The sequence below is a fragment of the Populus nigra genome, chromosome 13 (assembly GCF_951802175.1).
Source record: "Populus nigra chromosome 13, ddPopNigr1.1, whole genome shotgun sequence".
Taxonomy (NCBI): Eukaryota; Viridiplantae; Streptophyta; class Magnoliopsida; order Malpighiales; family Salicaceae; genus Populus; species Populus nigra.
Window position 1 is genome coordinate 6,441,447 of NC_084864.1, and position 13,848 is coordinate 6,455,294.

General features: G+C 32.9%; 1 protein-coding gene across 2 annotated transcripts; it reads left to right on the plus strand.

Annotated features, from left to right (window-relative positions):
- The first annotated feature begins 1,907 nt into the window (after positions 1-1,907).
- Positions 1,908-10,113, plus strand: LOC133671656 (sister chromatid cohesion 1 protein 2). Of its 2 annotated transcripts, XM_062092469.1 has the most exons (13): positions 1,909-2,153; positions 4,206-4,470; positions 4,568-4,605; positions 4,779-4,825; positions 5,085-5,149; positions 5,292-6,001; positions 6,457-6,568; positions 7,190-7,326; positions 7,400-8,067; positions 8,214-8,247; positions 8,349-8,370; positions 8,461-8,593; positions 9,531-10,113. In XM_062092469.1, exons 1-13 carry the CDS (start codon positions 2,030-2,032, stop codon positions 9,630-9,632), a joined length of 2,457 nt encoding a protein of 818 aa, XP_061948453.1. In that variant the 5' UTR covers positions 1,909-2,029; the 3' UTR covers positions 9,633-10,113. The 2 variants fall into 2 exon arrangements, with proteins under 2 accessions (XP_061948454.1, XP_061948453.1); XM_062092470.1 differs by lacking the exon at positions 8,214-8,247 and having other exon boundaries at positions 1,908-2,153; positions 8,309-8,370.
- The last annotated feature ends 3,735 nt before the right edge of the window (positions 10,114-13,848 follow it).

Sequence of the window (13,848 nt, forward strand, 5' to 3'; positions counted from 1 at the left end):
TTATTGTCATTCCCTCACATAAATTTTGTTCTTGTCTTTTTTTTTCTCAACACATTTTAAGAAAATAAAAGAACAAATAAAATGTTTCTAAATATATAAATTACTAGTATATTGGCCCGTGCTCTACAGCAAGTCAATATCATTTTCTTTTTAAAATGTTAAAAAAAAATTAAGTGTTTGACATCCATATTAGACTCAAGAGCCTTGGGTCTGGTATGGCCGCCAAACTCAGGTGCTTGGATCATGTCAAACCCAGGCATTGACTTAAAAAATATATAGTTAAAAAAGAGAGAGAGAAGAAAAGAAAAAAAAAGAGAAAAAAAAGAGAAGATAGAATTTCTATTGAAGGAATGAGAGAAGATAAAATTTCTATTGAAGGAATAACAAATTCTTAAATATAAAAAATGGATTATTTCAATGGAAGTATATGATTTGAATTTTTAGATATAAAACATTAAATTAGATTTTTGTGATGATTTGTTGTTAATAAATTATTTATACTTCGTTTATAAATAATTTTTAGACCCACGTTACTTGAGTATGTCAAACATGTCTAACCCAAGTTTACTTCAATAATCATAATAACAACAACAACAACAACAATAATAATAATAATAATAACAATGAATAACAACAACAACAACAACAATAACAATTATAATAATAATAATAATAATAATAACAACAGTCATGCCACATCCAAGCGCCTTAGGCTGATAGCCTTGCTAGATTTAATCGATTTGAGTCTGGCAGTCATGTCTAATTAATTTTTTTATAAATATTTTTTATTTTTTATAAAAAAAATTTAAACTATCCTTGAAGTTTTTTAAACAAAAATCCTAATTATTATTATTTTTATTTTTTATAAAAAAATATTTAAACTATCCTTAAAGTATCATAAACAAAAATCCAAGTTTAGAAATTATTTATAAAAAAAATCATCACAAAAATCTAATCTAACGTTTTAGATCTAAAAATTTAAATCATATCTTCCTATTGAAATAGTTAATTTTTATGCTTATGAATTCGTTATTGCTTCAATAGAAATTTTATCTTCTCTCTTTTTCTTTTTTTATGAATTTGAATCATTTTTATATTTTTTTTACTCAAACTCATTGAAAAAAAAACATTTATTTAATAGGTGGTTGTTCATGATTTTTAACTGACGACAATATTATATTATATTATATTTTTTTTTAACAATATTAGACTATATATATGTTTAGTTTCATTATACAGTTTATGTCCAAGTAATAATAATAATAATAATAATAATAATAATAATAATAATAATAATAATAATAATAATAATAATAGGAACAACGACAACAACAACAACAACAACAATAACAATAACAACCATACTATACCCAAATTTAGTAAGGTTTGACAACATGTCAAACTCATGTTATTTGGGTCTAGCAACATACTAGAATCATGTTATTTAGGTCTGATAAATATGTCAAACCCAAGTTTACTTGAGTATGACAATATGCCAGATTTACGTTACTTTGATCTGACAAACGTACCTAACTCAAGTAATAATAATAATGAAAATAAAGACTCACGTTACTTTAATCTGACAACCATATATGACTCAAGTAATAATAATAACGATAACAATAACAACAACAACAACAACAACAACAATAACAATTATATGAGATTCAATGTATTTGGGTATGACAAACATGTTTAATTTGACAAAAAAAAAGATAATTATTTACTTTAATTGTCAAAAAGCCAAAGAAATATTTAGCAAAAAAAATAAAAAATAAAAAATAAAAAATAAAACTAATATAATTTATGGTAAAAAGTCTATGGATTTTTAGTGATATGCTATTATTATTGTTGTTGATATTATTATTATTAAAAGGATGATATTTTTTAAAAGAAAGACGGCTCTTTTTCTTCTTGCAGTTACCGTACCTTTTCTCTTCTTCTTCTCTTTACCACAATCTTTCTGTGTAATAATATTAGTATTTTGAATAGCAAAGTCACAAGTGGAGAGAGAGTGAGAAGGGAAGGAATGTTTTACTCACACTGCCTTCTGTCAAGGAAAGGTCCACTTGGTTCCATTTGGGTTGCTGCTTACTACTTCAAAAAGCTTAAAAAAGCACAAGTCACTTCCACTGATATCTCCTCCTCCGTTGGTAAGCAACCCTCCCTTTTTATATTACTATTTTAATATACTTCCTCTTCCGTCACAATATTCTCTTGTCTCAATTATAATTATAAGGAGAGAATAAATGGGCTTACTTTATGTTTGTTTCTCGAGAAAACAATGGGGAAGGTTTTGCTTATGTGGGATCTTTTGTTTTTCTTTCTTTATTTGTTGTTCTATTCCACAATTTATGTGTCCATTTTAGAATGTTGACTTGTACAAGTTGTTGTTTGTAATGGCCGAATTAGGGGCTTCTAACAACTTTTTTTTGGCTCATGGTTTTGATTTGGGGCAATTAAACTCACATTTTGCAATCTAGGTTATCTTTATTTTGGCTTCTCGGTGTTTCTCTTACTCTAAATTACAGGAGGTTTTTCCAGTCCTAATTCTATATTTGTAGATTATGCTAATTAAAATGAATTTTTCAATTCAGTAATTTAATTGGTTCCAAAATAAATAAATAAATAAAATGCCTTTTGCCTTCCAATTTAGCCCGCACTAGTTTGTTTGCTTTCTTGGTACTGCCTAGAGAAGTGGATATAAGAGTGTGGGAGATGATGTTGGACAATATCAACGAACAAGTTTAATATGGGAAGGTTTATCTTTGCCGCTGGACTTTGCTAATCTCTTATCTGTGTCAAGCTGTGGATAGTTGTCATGCGAAGAGATAAATAATAGACTGCAATGATCCACATTTCATATAAAACTGATTTTTGTCCACCAAAAGAGGATCGGGACTATGCTAGTTAAAATGGTGTTCTGTGCTCTTATATTACTTTTCATTTAGGAGAATTATAATGTAAAGTTACTCCAACTATCTTGTACTTTGTAGCAGATAGCAGCCTATCAAATTGAGTGAAGAGTAAATATTTGGTTCAGGCATGCACAATTTTACATTTTACATGTTTAAATATTTGAGGATTAAAGGGCAGCAAGTTTGGATTCAATGACCAAAGCATGCTCAAAAAGTGTCTGGTTTGTGGTCTAGTTGATAACCAAGTGTAGTGAACCAAAATTAAAGAGGAGATATTGTAGGCTAGGCAGTAAGGGTCCATAGGCAGCCTTGGTAATCAAATGGAGATCGCTATATATTGGTATGACTATGAAGTTATATGCTTATATGCTCAACTTCAAATTCAAGCTATGTTCAGTATCTGTCAGAATTTATAAGCGCTCTAGAGATAGATCAACCTCAATAAATAGGTCTCTGAGTTCATGAACAGGCAAAATGTGAACTATTCTGCACTTAGTTGAAGCCTGGATGAGTTTATGCTTTAATCAAGTCATATTGGGGTCTAAATGCTGGTGCAATCAGTTTCACATGCCCTCTTTTTGAGAACTATAATTAGAAAGCAATCTATAGGAAAAAGGAAAAAAGCAAATCCAAGCGCATTTAAATTTTATTGAATGGAAAAGCCTATAAGATCAGCTGCTGTAAATGTAAGCTAAAAGTTACCTTTTCCGTATGATTTCATTTTTTTATCTTTTCAAGCTGCATATTCTGTTGTTTGTATGCAAATAGCATTGGTCAAATCTAAAGTGAGTCAGATTTTGTTTAGAATTAGATCTGTTGAATATCCTTTGGTATCTCTTGCAGGATTGTAGACATTTACAAGACATTGATTCTAATGTAAAAGCACCTTGTCTGTGTGCTGATATTAGCATAGAGCCAAGTGATGAGGAACACAACATAACCCAAAAAATACTGAAATTTCTATTTATTTGATTAAAGAATAAGAACCCTATCTTCAAAATTTTATTTTTTAATTTAGGCTGCTTTATCTTAGGTGCCAAAATGGAAAAAAGCTAAACCCAAAAGATAATATAATGAGGAAAAATTTTCTTCCATTTAAGTTTCAAGTTTCTTCCTAAATATGTGGTCCTAAAATAACAAATTCTTCATAAACTAACCCCAAAATAACATATTTGGAATATGGCTGTAGATATGACAGTTACTGTTTGAATGCTGGTCTCAAAAGTTATGATTGTGGTCATTATTTCTGTATAACATCCTGGCTTTCCATTATGTCTTTTTAAACAGATAAAATTTTGCAAGATGGGTTTGATGTTGTTACATATAGAGTACTGGCCTACCTTCTTCTTGGTGTAGTCAGAATATACTCCAAAAAAGTTGAATATCTGTTTGATGACTGCAACAAAGTTCTTCTTAACGTCAAGGACTTTGTGCTCTGTAATAAAGATGGGATACATGTGGAAACCTTGCAAGCACCTTGCTTCTCTATTACTCTACCAGAAAGATTTGAACTTGATGCTTTTGATCTGGAGATTATTGAAGATACTATTGGGTAAGCTATATGGTTTATTTATCTGTGGGCTGAAGAGCTTAATCATTTCTTTGTTCTATTGATTGGTTTTTGTATTCATATTTCTTCTACCTCCCAGAGGCAATGTGATGCCCCACGAAGAAATTACACTTAAAGGTATTGGAGTTTCCTTGTTTAATTAATACTTCAGTCTACTTCAGTTGTTTACATAACATCAGTGAGAATCTCCATGTAAATATTTCTTTAAAAGTTTTGAATGTTTTAGTTTAGTTAATTCGTATGCTTCTTTCTACTTCAGATATTAACCCTTTTAATTGTTAATGCAACAGATGGCATGTGGAAAACTAGGGGTGTAGGGAAATATTCTCTAAACCAGGTATCTGCTAGACAGTCAGATTATCTTAAAAGATTATATCTGAATTTTGAGTGTTTAACATCTATAGGTCAGTCCTTCCATTTTGGATTCTTGCAAGGTGCTTCTTTTTGTTTTTGTTAACGATTTTTAATGGCTGAAATTTTTTCTGATCAGCATTACTACTCCAACTTCATAGTTTTCATAAGATTTGTACATTTACTGCTCTATTAAATTCCTACAGATCTGTGCACCTATAATACTAATATTATCATATTTGAAGGATCACTGTGAGGAATTTGCTGCCTGTGGAGATACTTGGTCTTCAGGTTACAGCATGAATGAAGAGTATGGAACTTGAACTTAAAGTTTCCTTTTTCTGTTGTTCTAGATGCCTTCCTGCATTTCCATAAACCCCCCCCCCCTTTCATATGTCAATTAGGATGTTATGATGTTTTCAACATTTACTCACTTTATACTCATGTTGCAGTGTTTTTTCATCTCATTTGGTGGATGTTATGGAGCAAGGCACATTGTGTCGTGTAAGCACTCTACAAGCAAGCATGGAGAAGCTTCAAGGCAGTATGTTCTCTCATCATGAATGTGAGGACCTTGAAATGTTTCTTGAGGTTGAGGAGGAGCCTACAAACACTAGAAAATCATTTGTTGAAGATCATTTAACTGGTGAGGAGGACTCAAAGGTTCCAGATAACATAGGTTCGGATGAAACACATGCAGGAATGAGTGTGCTGAAGCTTTGTGATGACAGTGTCTGTCAGGAAGCATCTCTGAACCTTGAAATGTTTGGTGGGGTAGAGGAAGAACCTGGAAAGCTTGCTAAGCTATATCACCAATCTGAGGAGCAGCAAAAAGAGGTTCCTGGTGTGGAACAATCAGAAAATGAAACGCAAAGTGTTTTAAATGATGGTAATGTGTCTGATGTAGAAGTATCCATAGAGAAGCTTCTAGAGAGTAGATTTTTTCAAGAAGAATGTATGGATGCTAATACATTTCTTGCGGTTGAGGAGCCTCCAGAACATGCTAGACTATTTAATGAAGAGCATCAGAGCAATGCAGGGAACACAAGTTTACCAGAAACAACAACATTGGGAAAAAGAAAGCAGCAACTTGTCTCAGAAGATCACCCATTGTATATAAAACTTGACACCACTCCTCAATCCAAGTTCAAAGATGTTTCAGGTGAAGAGGATTTTGAGTTCATGTTTCTCATAACCTTTCAGGATCTAATTCCTCTAATTTTTTTTCCCTGATAGAAATAAAAAAATTTATTGGAAAGGAATGATAACTGATAATTTTCTATAATTGCCTATCAATTTTAATACACAATTTAATCTTATCTTTTTGAGCTGGGATTTTTGCAACATTTATTTTGTGAACATGTGAGGTATAAATAACTTACCAGCGTTAATAATTGGATTGTTGTATGTCTTAAATCACATATTTTATGCCTGTTATAGCATAGATGGAATCCTTTTGCTTACCCTTTTTATTTGTGGTGGAGTAGATTGGGAGATGGGAAGAGGATGAGGGTGGTAGTTTGCAGATCTAGGTGAAAATGGTTGCACAATTATAGCATATCTTCGTTGGCTAAGTTCTTGACAAATATGTTTATTCAAAAAATCTCCTCCATGCAGGAGCTAACACACCAGAGTTTATGGTTATTTCTACACCGGCTGCTAAGGAGCATGCTCGTGTTCTCAGGAAAAGAAAGTGTTTCTTTGATGATGTGGTAGTGTTTCCTAATAAGTATGTCATTTTTCATTCGTACTTACAATTTTTTCATGTGTTCAATCGAGGTTATTTCTGATTGTTAATCCATGTATGTGCCTAGAGTTATTGTCTGACTCAATGCCTTGTCCATATCAATTGTCTTCTGCTATATTACATCATGAAAGAAAATATGGATTATCATTATTGAATATGGCTACTCCTTTTCCTTTGAACACAAATATCATGTTCTGGTGAGACAAGTTGGTACAATAAAATATTATGTTGCAGTATGTTAAATGATGGTTTTTAATATGTAGGAGGTATGGATTTCAAATGTTTATAAGGCTGTTCTCACATCAACTAAATTCTTCCATAGTTAAAGCTCTAATAACAGAGCTTGCATGTGTGTCGTACAATTTAAGTTGGGTATCCATATAGAACTGATTATATAATATGTTTCTGAACAAAAAATGATATTACTTTTAGTCCTATGTCCTGCCATTTCTGTTTAACTTAACACCATCAATTAGAAAGACATGATTGCACATTTAAAACTTGACTTTTTAAGAACACAATGGGAGTGTTATGAGGAATTAAGTTGCTGAAAAGTCAAATGACCAATGTTAGGGTGGATAACATTCCTGTTCAACTTTACAGCGTAATTAAGGAATGCATAGAAAACACAGGTGACTTGATGTCCAAACGAAGAAAGCTTCCTCATACTGCTTTTGCTGTCTGGAAAGCCTGTCGATTTTCCAATCTTGACAAGTGTTTCCTGGAGCCTCTGATTCCTTGTAAGTTAAGCATTGTCATTTCCTCTGTAGCATAGTACACTTGTGCTGTCCTCTTTAACTTTGTTTTGAACAGGTGCTTCACTAGAGCTTGGATCCCTCTTTTGCACAAAGAAATTACAAATTCCAGAAACAGTCAAGAGTGTTGGTGGATCAGTTGAAATAGAGGAACCTTCCAAAAAGTTGGATGCTTCAGAGTCTCAAAACATTGGAGGGTCAGTGGAAAATACAGAGCATCTGGAAAAGTTAAATGTTTCAGGATCTCCTCTTGTTGGCAGATTAGATGAAACTGTGGAAACTGCAGAAAATATGTTGATTCAAGAATCAGCTGGGATCTTGGAATCTCCACAAAAGTTTGTGTCTGAATGTCCTACTAGTGCTAGATTGGTTGAGACCATGGAACTTTCGGACATGTCAGAATCTTATACTGTTGGAAAATCAGTTGAAACTGTGGAGACTCTAGAGAAGTCAAATGTGTCTGGATCTCCTACTGCTAGTAGATTTGCTGAAACTTTGGAACGTCCTGGAAAGTTAGATATAGCAGAATCTCCCACTGCTGGTGGCTCTTTAGAGCAAATGGCAATCGCTCCAGAAACACCTATTCAGTGCACAACATCGGTGAGGTCTTTTGAGAGCCCTGAGAGACCTGATATTTATGATGCAGATGGACTAAGGTCCAAAACTGTTGAGAAAGAAATTTGCCGTAGCCTGGATCAAGAACTTGATTTCAATCTGCTTAATGAGGTAAAGCAGTGACAGTGGTAAAGTTTATGAAGACAAGTCAAAATATCATGCCAGGCATTATGTGCATTAATATCCTTCTCAGATTCTTATACATCTGGGTGTAAGCTTATTGAACTGATATATGATATTGTTTCTATTTTCTCCAGGACATGAATACGTCTGGAGATAACCAGGAGCATTGTAAGAACTATGACAAGTCAATTTTTTGTCCACTTTTTTTTTTTTTGTTTTGACCATTCAGATCACCACACATGGGATTCTCATCTTTGTATGTATTGCAGATGGGTGGTCAGAAAGAACCAGGTATGATAAAGGTTTGCAATATTCTCATTCATCTGAAGCGTCAAAGTCTGATTCTTGCTTCAATTTTTTTCCATTGAATTTACTTGACAGAGTGGCAGTGAAATGCTTGCATGCAAGTTTTCTGATACAGAAGAAAAGAAGACAGGAGGAAGTTCTAAATTTATTGCAAATTTTGGAAGGAAGAACCAAGAGAGAGAGTGCCAGGCTCTTCTATGAGATACTGGTATGTACCTTAGTGCTCTCCAGTACTCTATCTGATTGACTCACGGCTATATTGTCTGTCATTTTTTTGACTAGGATGAAATTTTTTTCAAACATAGCACTTTGGTCCAAAAGATGTTGGCTTTTGTCTTGCCCGTTGTTGTAGTCATTGTTGTGGCATGGGTGTGAAAATAGTTCGGTAATGTGTCATTGAGAGGGTTTGTTTGTTTGTTTGTTTTTCTAAATGATAAAAATTATGTTTAATTAAAATGAATAGATACTAAAATTTATGGAAATACTGTTTTGCCTTTTTTTCTCAAGCAATAGTAGTAAAAACTAAGAAGCATGTGGAAATTAACACCAAAAGCCTCTACCTAAGATTCTTGCTGTATAAATTGTTTGATGATTCTAATCATGAAATCCTCCGCATACTTGTTTTCATAACCACAATCCAAAGAGCCCCTTATGTTTCCTTTATTTGCTTATTAGGCAATCTGATTTGAAATATCGTTCATGTAAGTTTTTTTTCTTTTGTTGTGGGTCCTGTGTAAATATATCCTGTGTTCTTTAAGCATTTACTTTCTGGTTTGGCCTTTTCTTTTTGAATGAGAAGGTTAATAATCAAGTGCAAATTCGGAAAAAAAGTGTCATATACATCAAGTTTAATACACTTAGTGGGATTAAATATTTGTAGAGGAGAAAATCATGTTGTGAATTTATTGTAGGTAAACTGATCAACTGATTTTCGTTGTCAAGAACTGATATTTGCTGCTTTCTACTTAAAAAAGCGATTTAAACCAATGTTTAGATAATCTGGGAGAGGAGAGGTATCGACTATTTAAATCTTTGATATTGGGTTATTTACGCAAAGCAAGAAAGATCTTTACACTGTCAAAACTTTAAACATCTTTGGCAAAGAGGAAGCAAAAGCTAAGTCGTATTTGTAATTAACCTTGTAGGTATTGAAAAGTAAAGGATATGTGGACGTGAAGGAAGAAAATTTATACGGTGACATTCTCATCTGGAAAACCCCTCAATGGGACCAAGCTTGTAGATCATAAATGTAACTTCTTGGGAGTGTGAATTTATTCACAGATCTTAATCATTTTAGGTTGTAGGGTTTCTGCAGATGTAGTAGTTTCATTTTGTAGGAATAGCTCTTCTTTTCTCTCTTTAGAGTGATTCAGCCTACATGCTAGGAAAAGAAAGAGAGGAGGAGAGGGCGTTGTAATGACAGGTGAAATGAAATAGAGATTGCTGTCAAAACAATAAGCCTCGACTGATCTTTAAGTAGTTATAGCTTTCCTTTGAAAGAATGAATCTCCTTCTCTCTTTCCTTGAACCAAATTGCTGCCTAGTTTGCAAAATATCATCAGCAGTTAAGCCACCGAAACAACTAGTAGATGTTCTCAGAATTCTTTTGGTCTGCGTGTTTCATATATGTAATTTATTTCTTCAAATGTAGGCTTTTGAGATTCTGATTGTGTAATATTTTGAACCTGATGTGATGAGAGAACACCACGGTCTGCCTTTTCTGAACAAGTTACCCATGCCGAACATGGGGCTGTTGGCAAGCATGTATGTCGCCTGCCTCTGTTTCATACCAAATTTTCTACATGGATCCTTTTTCAGCTGCTATTAATTAAAAAAGAAATTGACTTAATCAGCACATAGACGGCTTACCGTTTCAGCATATAAAAATCTCGAAAGACATGATTAGAAGGCGAGATCTTCAAAATCCTGAGACTAAAAATTGTGAAGACTTGGGATGCAAACATATAGATGGGCGTGCATCTAAAGTTCCCTTGTCCTTATGGATGGCAATGGTATCCAAATCAACCGGATATCCGCTTGTTCGAATTTTGATGGATTCCAACCAACTAGTTCTTTCAAGAGAATGATCTTGATTCAAACCTTCATTTTTTTTTTCTTTTTTCTTTTTATGCGTTGTTCATTTATTAGATGGATATGGGTTTCCTTGTATATGTTTGTTTAGTTTATTGGTGACTTGTAATGAAGCTTTACATGGAACGGAGAGCATTTTTGTTTTCTTAGGGTAGGGGTAGGGGTCCATGGACGCATAAAGAGCTTGTAGTTAATATTAATTTCCAATTTATAAATTATCTTTTAATTTGTAGCAATCAATTGTTGCTACTTGAGCTGTTAGTTTGCTCCAATTCAATGGCTCTGTAATTGACAATGGGTGCTTTTGTTTATGGTGGTGAGCTAGATCTTAATGTTTTGCTGGACTCCACAAACACAAAATGGAGTGCATCCATATTCTAAATCCATAAGAATACATATCATTCTATGGAATTTGTGATGCAAATGCCTTGATAACATTGTTAAGCACCTTATATTCTAAGACATCAATTCTCGGAAAGCCAAGTAAATCAGATTTGATAGGAGTGTGATATAAAGATACCAGTACTATTAGAAATGAATCCTCATCTAACAAATATTGATTTGCGAACAAGAAGTATAAGAATGACCTTACAAAGTCAGTTGTTTTTCAATAAGTTATTTTCAGTTCTTTACAGAACCAAAGAAGAGAGAATATCTTATTGACACAAAAAATTTTTGCCGCAAAAGAGAGTTAATTATCCAGAAGTCTCCCAATTCATGTCTAATAAGAAAGTTATAAATACTGAAACTTAAGCTTCTAAAACCCTAATGGACACAAGTTGTGTACTTGTATAAAGCTATTATAATTAAACTTAAACCCTTAATTAAACAAGCCCAAAATAAAAATCAAAATAAAGATTCAGAGTTGTCGTTATAATTAACAAATAAAATAAAAGATATTAAATCTGATTTTTCTAGTTTATAAGGTGTTATAGCCGAGTAAGCCTTTCTTACATGTTTAGAAAGAGTTGTCAACTTTAGAGATTCTAAATAGACTAGGAAAATCAATTCTGACTTAGAAACTTTTGTTGCCCCTCTAACTTTTCCTTGTAGAACTTGGTTTCCTTATTTACTTGGATAAAAACAATGATTCTTTCCTTCTTAGTTGTTGAATTAATTATTTCATTTTCTATATTAGGAGAATCATTAAATAATCCTTCCTAGTTTAGGAAACAAATCTGTCACCCATTAGTTTTCTTGGTGGACTAGGAAACTTCTTTTTTGAATTATAAAAGTCCTCTCCCATTAAAGATCAAATCTAACTGAATTACGTTGCACAAAATAAAAGAATAATTGTTGACTTGTAATCCTTGTAACATTAGGAAAATAAGCCTAAACAGGGTTGACTTTTGGGCCGAACACATCAACCCCCCATTAGGACTTGGATTGAGCTCTTCTTAGATTTGAATTAGATGAATTAGAGATTGTCCTTCATGCTCCTTTGACGCCCCAAACTTCTCTAGGTTCATCTTGACCTAAATGTTTTAAATAAGTTCATTCAATGCCTCTTTAAGTTTCTTTACTAATTTAGCTCTTGTAATTGGTCCACTTGGCACCTCCAATAGATCTTTGACATAATTAAGATTGGTGTTGGGATGGTCCTCATCATCCCCTCTCTTGAAAAAGATTCAACCTTGAATCATCATCTACATCAAATAGAGTAAAATCAGAAACATTAAAATTAACATTAATATCATACTAAACAAGAAAATCAATTTTATAAGCATTGTCATTTATCCTTTTAACGATCTGAAAAGACTCATCTCCTCATGGTTGTAATTTGAACTTTTTCCAGGCTAGAAATCTCTCATTGCACATATGTACTCAAACCAATCACCTGGTTGGAATACAACATGTTTGTATTTTTTATTGGCTTTAGTTTCATACACAGTTTTTCTCTTTTTAATATGTTGTCGCACACTTTTATAGAGTGTCTTCACTATGATTACTATTCAAACTAATCTTTTCACCAACAATTACAGAAATCAAATCTATAAAAGTTAATTGGTTAAATATATACATAACTTTAAATGGTAAAAATTTAGTAGTAGAATCCACACTCAAGAAAAAGGCTATGAATTATGCCTCGAATTATGCCTCTTATTGAGGCCAACCAGGATCAAAAATATATCCTATGAGCAATTTTGAGTGCCAGACGTTTTAACCATACAACTTAAAAGTATCAGAATGAGAAAACCATTTTTGTTTCCCAACCCAGAAGTACCAAAGAAAGATTATTCTTCCATTACCAATTAAATGAGAAATATAATCCTACAGCAGTGGCTTAACTTTGAGAAGCTTCCCCCATCCCAACGTGTAATCCTGGGGTACTCACCGAAGCAATACAAAGTTAAATTGGTTGCAACTTCATTATTGTTGCATATGAATACCTTTTCAACTTTTGACAAAATGTCTTACGCTGTAAAATTTCTACTGCTGTTCTTGTAATGACAAAGCACAATCCTGCAAAAATAGCTTGTAAGAAGCCTGCCATAGCATAGTCTTAGGTTCAAATGTTAAATCCAGCCTTTCTGTCACTGCTATGTCTTAAAATGTACCAGAGCATGTTGATTTTCCAATCTTCACCAGTGTTAAGCCTCTGAGTACTTGTAAACTGAGCATTGTCATCATTTGCACTGTGGCTTATTAGTTGCTTTATACCCTCTTTTAACTGTTTTTCGTTCAGGCACTTCACTAGATGTTCGGTTCCTGTTTTGCTAAAAGAGATTGATGTTTGTGTGCAAAACAAATGAAAAATAAGTTTTCATGAAAGAAAAATAAGTTATTTTAACTTCTATAAAATCAGGTTTTGAAACATAGTCATACGTGGACCAATAAAAAAAACAAAAGTTATTTTGACTAACCAAATGATTTTTATTTATGGTTATGCAAAAAGCAGAAGCTACCACAATACCAAACTATTAGCCTTTCTTGTGTGTTTAATATTGTGGTAGTTTTTACAGTTGCAGTTATAAAAAAATAGGTTTAAGAAAACACATTTTTAGTTATGGTTTCAAAAAAATTAGCTTAAAAATGTGTTTGATTAAAAATGATATGGTACAGATTTTTGCATGAAATGAAAAGTAGGTCTCCATGAATAAAAAAATACAGGTTAGCATGACAAGAGTGACAAAAGGCTGGGATGAATGGATTCGATGGGCCACTGTCTCTTGGCATGGCAAGAGTTTCGTCAATTTTTCTCGTAAACTTAGTTTCGCAGCTACAGTGTATCATGTATGGCAAGAACGGAATGCAAGGATCTTTGCTGGAATGTCTAAAACTTCGAATTTGGTCTTTAATCAAATCGAATGTATTATTCGTGATAAGCTTGATTTGATGAGGAATGTCGTACCAACAAATGAAAACAAAAGG

Excerpts from the sequence above, each read along its gene's own strand:
- LOC133671656 (XM_062092470.1), top strand. The coding sequence starts at position 2,030 with ATGTTTTACTCACACTGCCTTCTGTCAAGGAAAGGTCCACTTGGTTCC. Across the intron at positions 4,606-4,778 it reads CGAAGAAATTACACTTAAAG|ATGGCATGTGGAAAACTAGG; the intron begins GTATTGGAGTTT and ends TTAATGCAACAG. Across the intron at positions 6,002-6,456 it reads CAAGTTCAAAGATGTTTCAG|GAGCTAACACACCAGAGTTT; the intron begins GTGAAGAGGATT and ends TCCTCCATGCAG.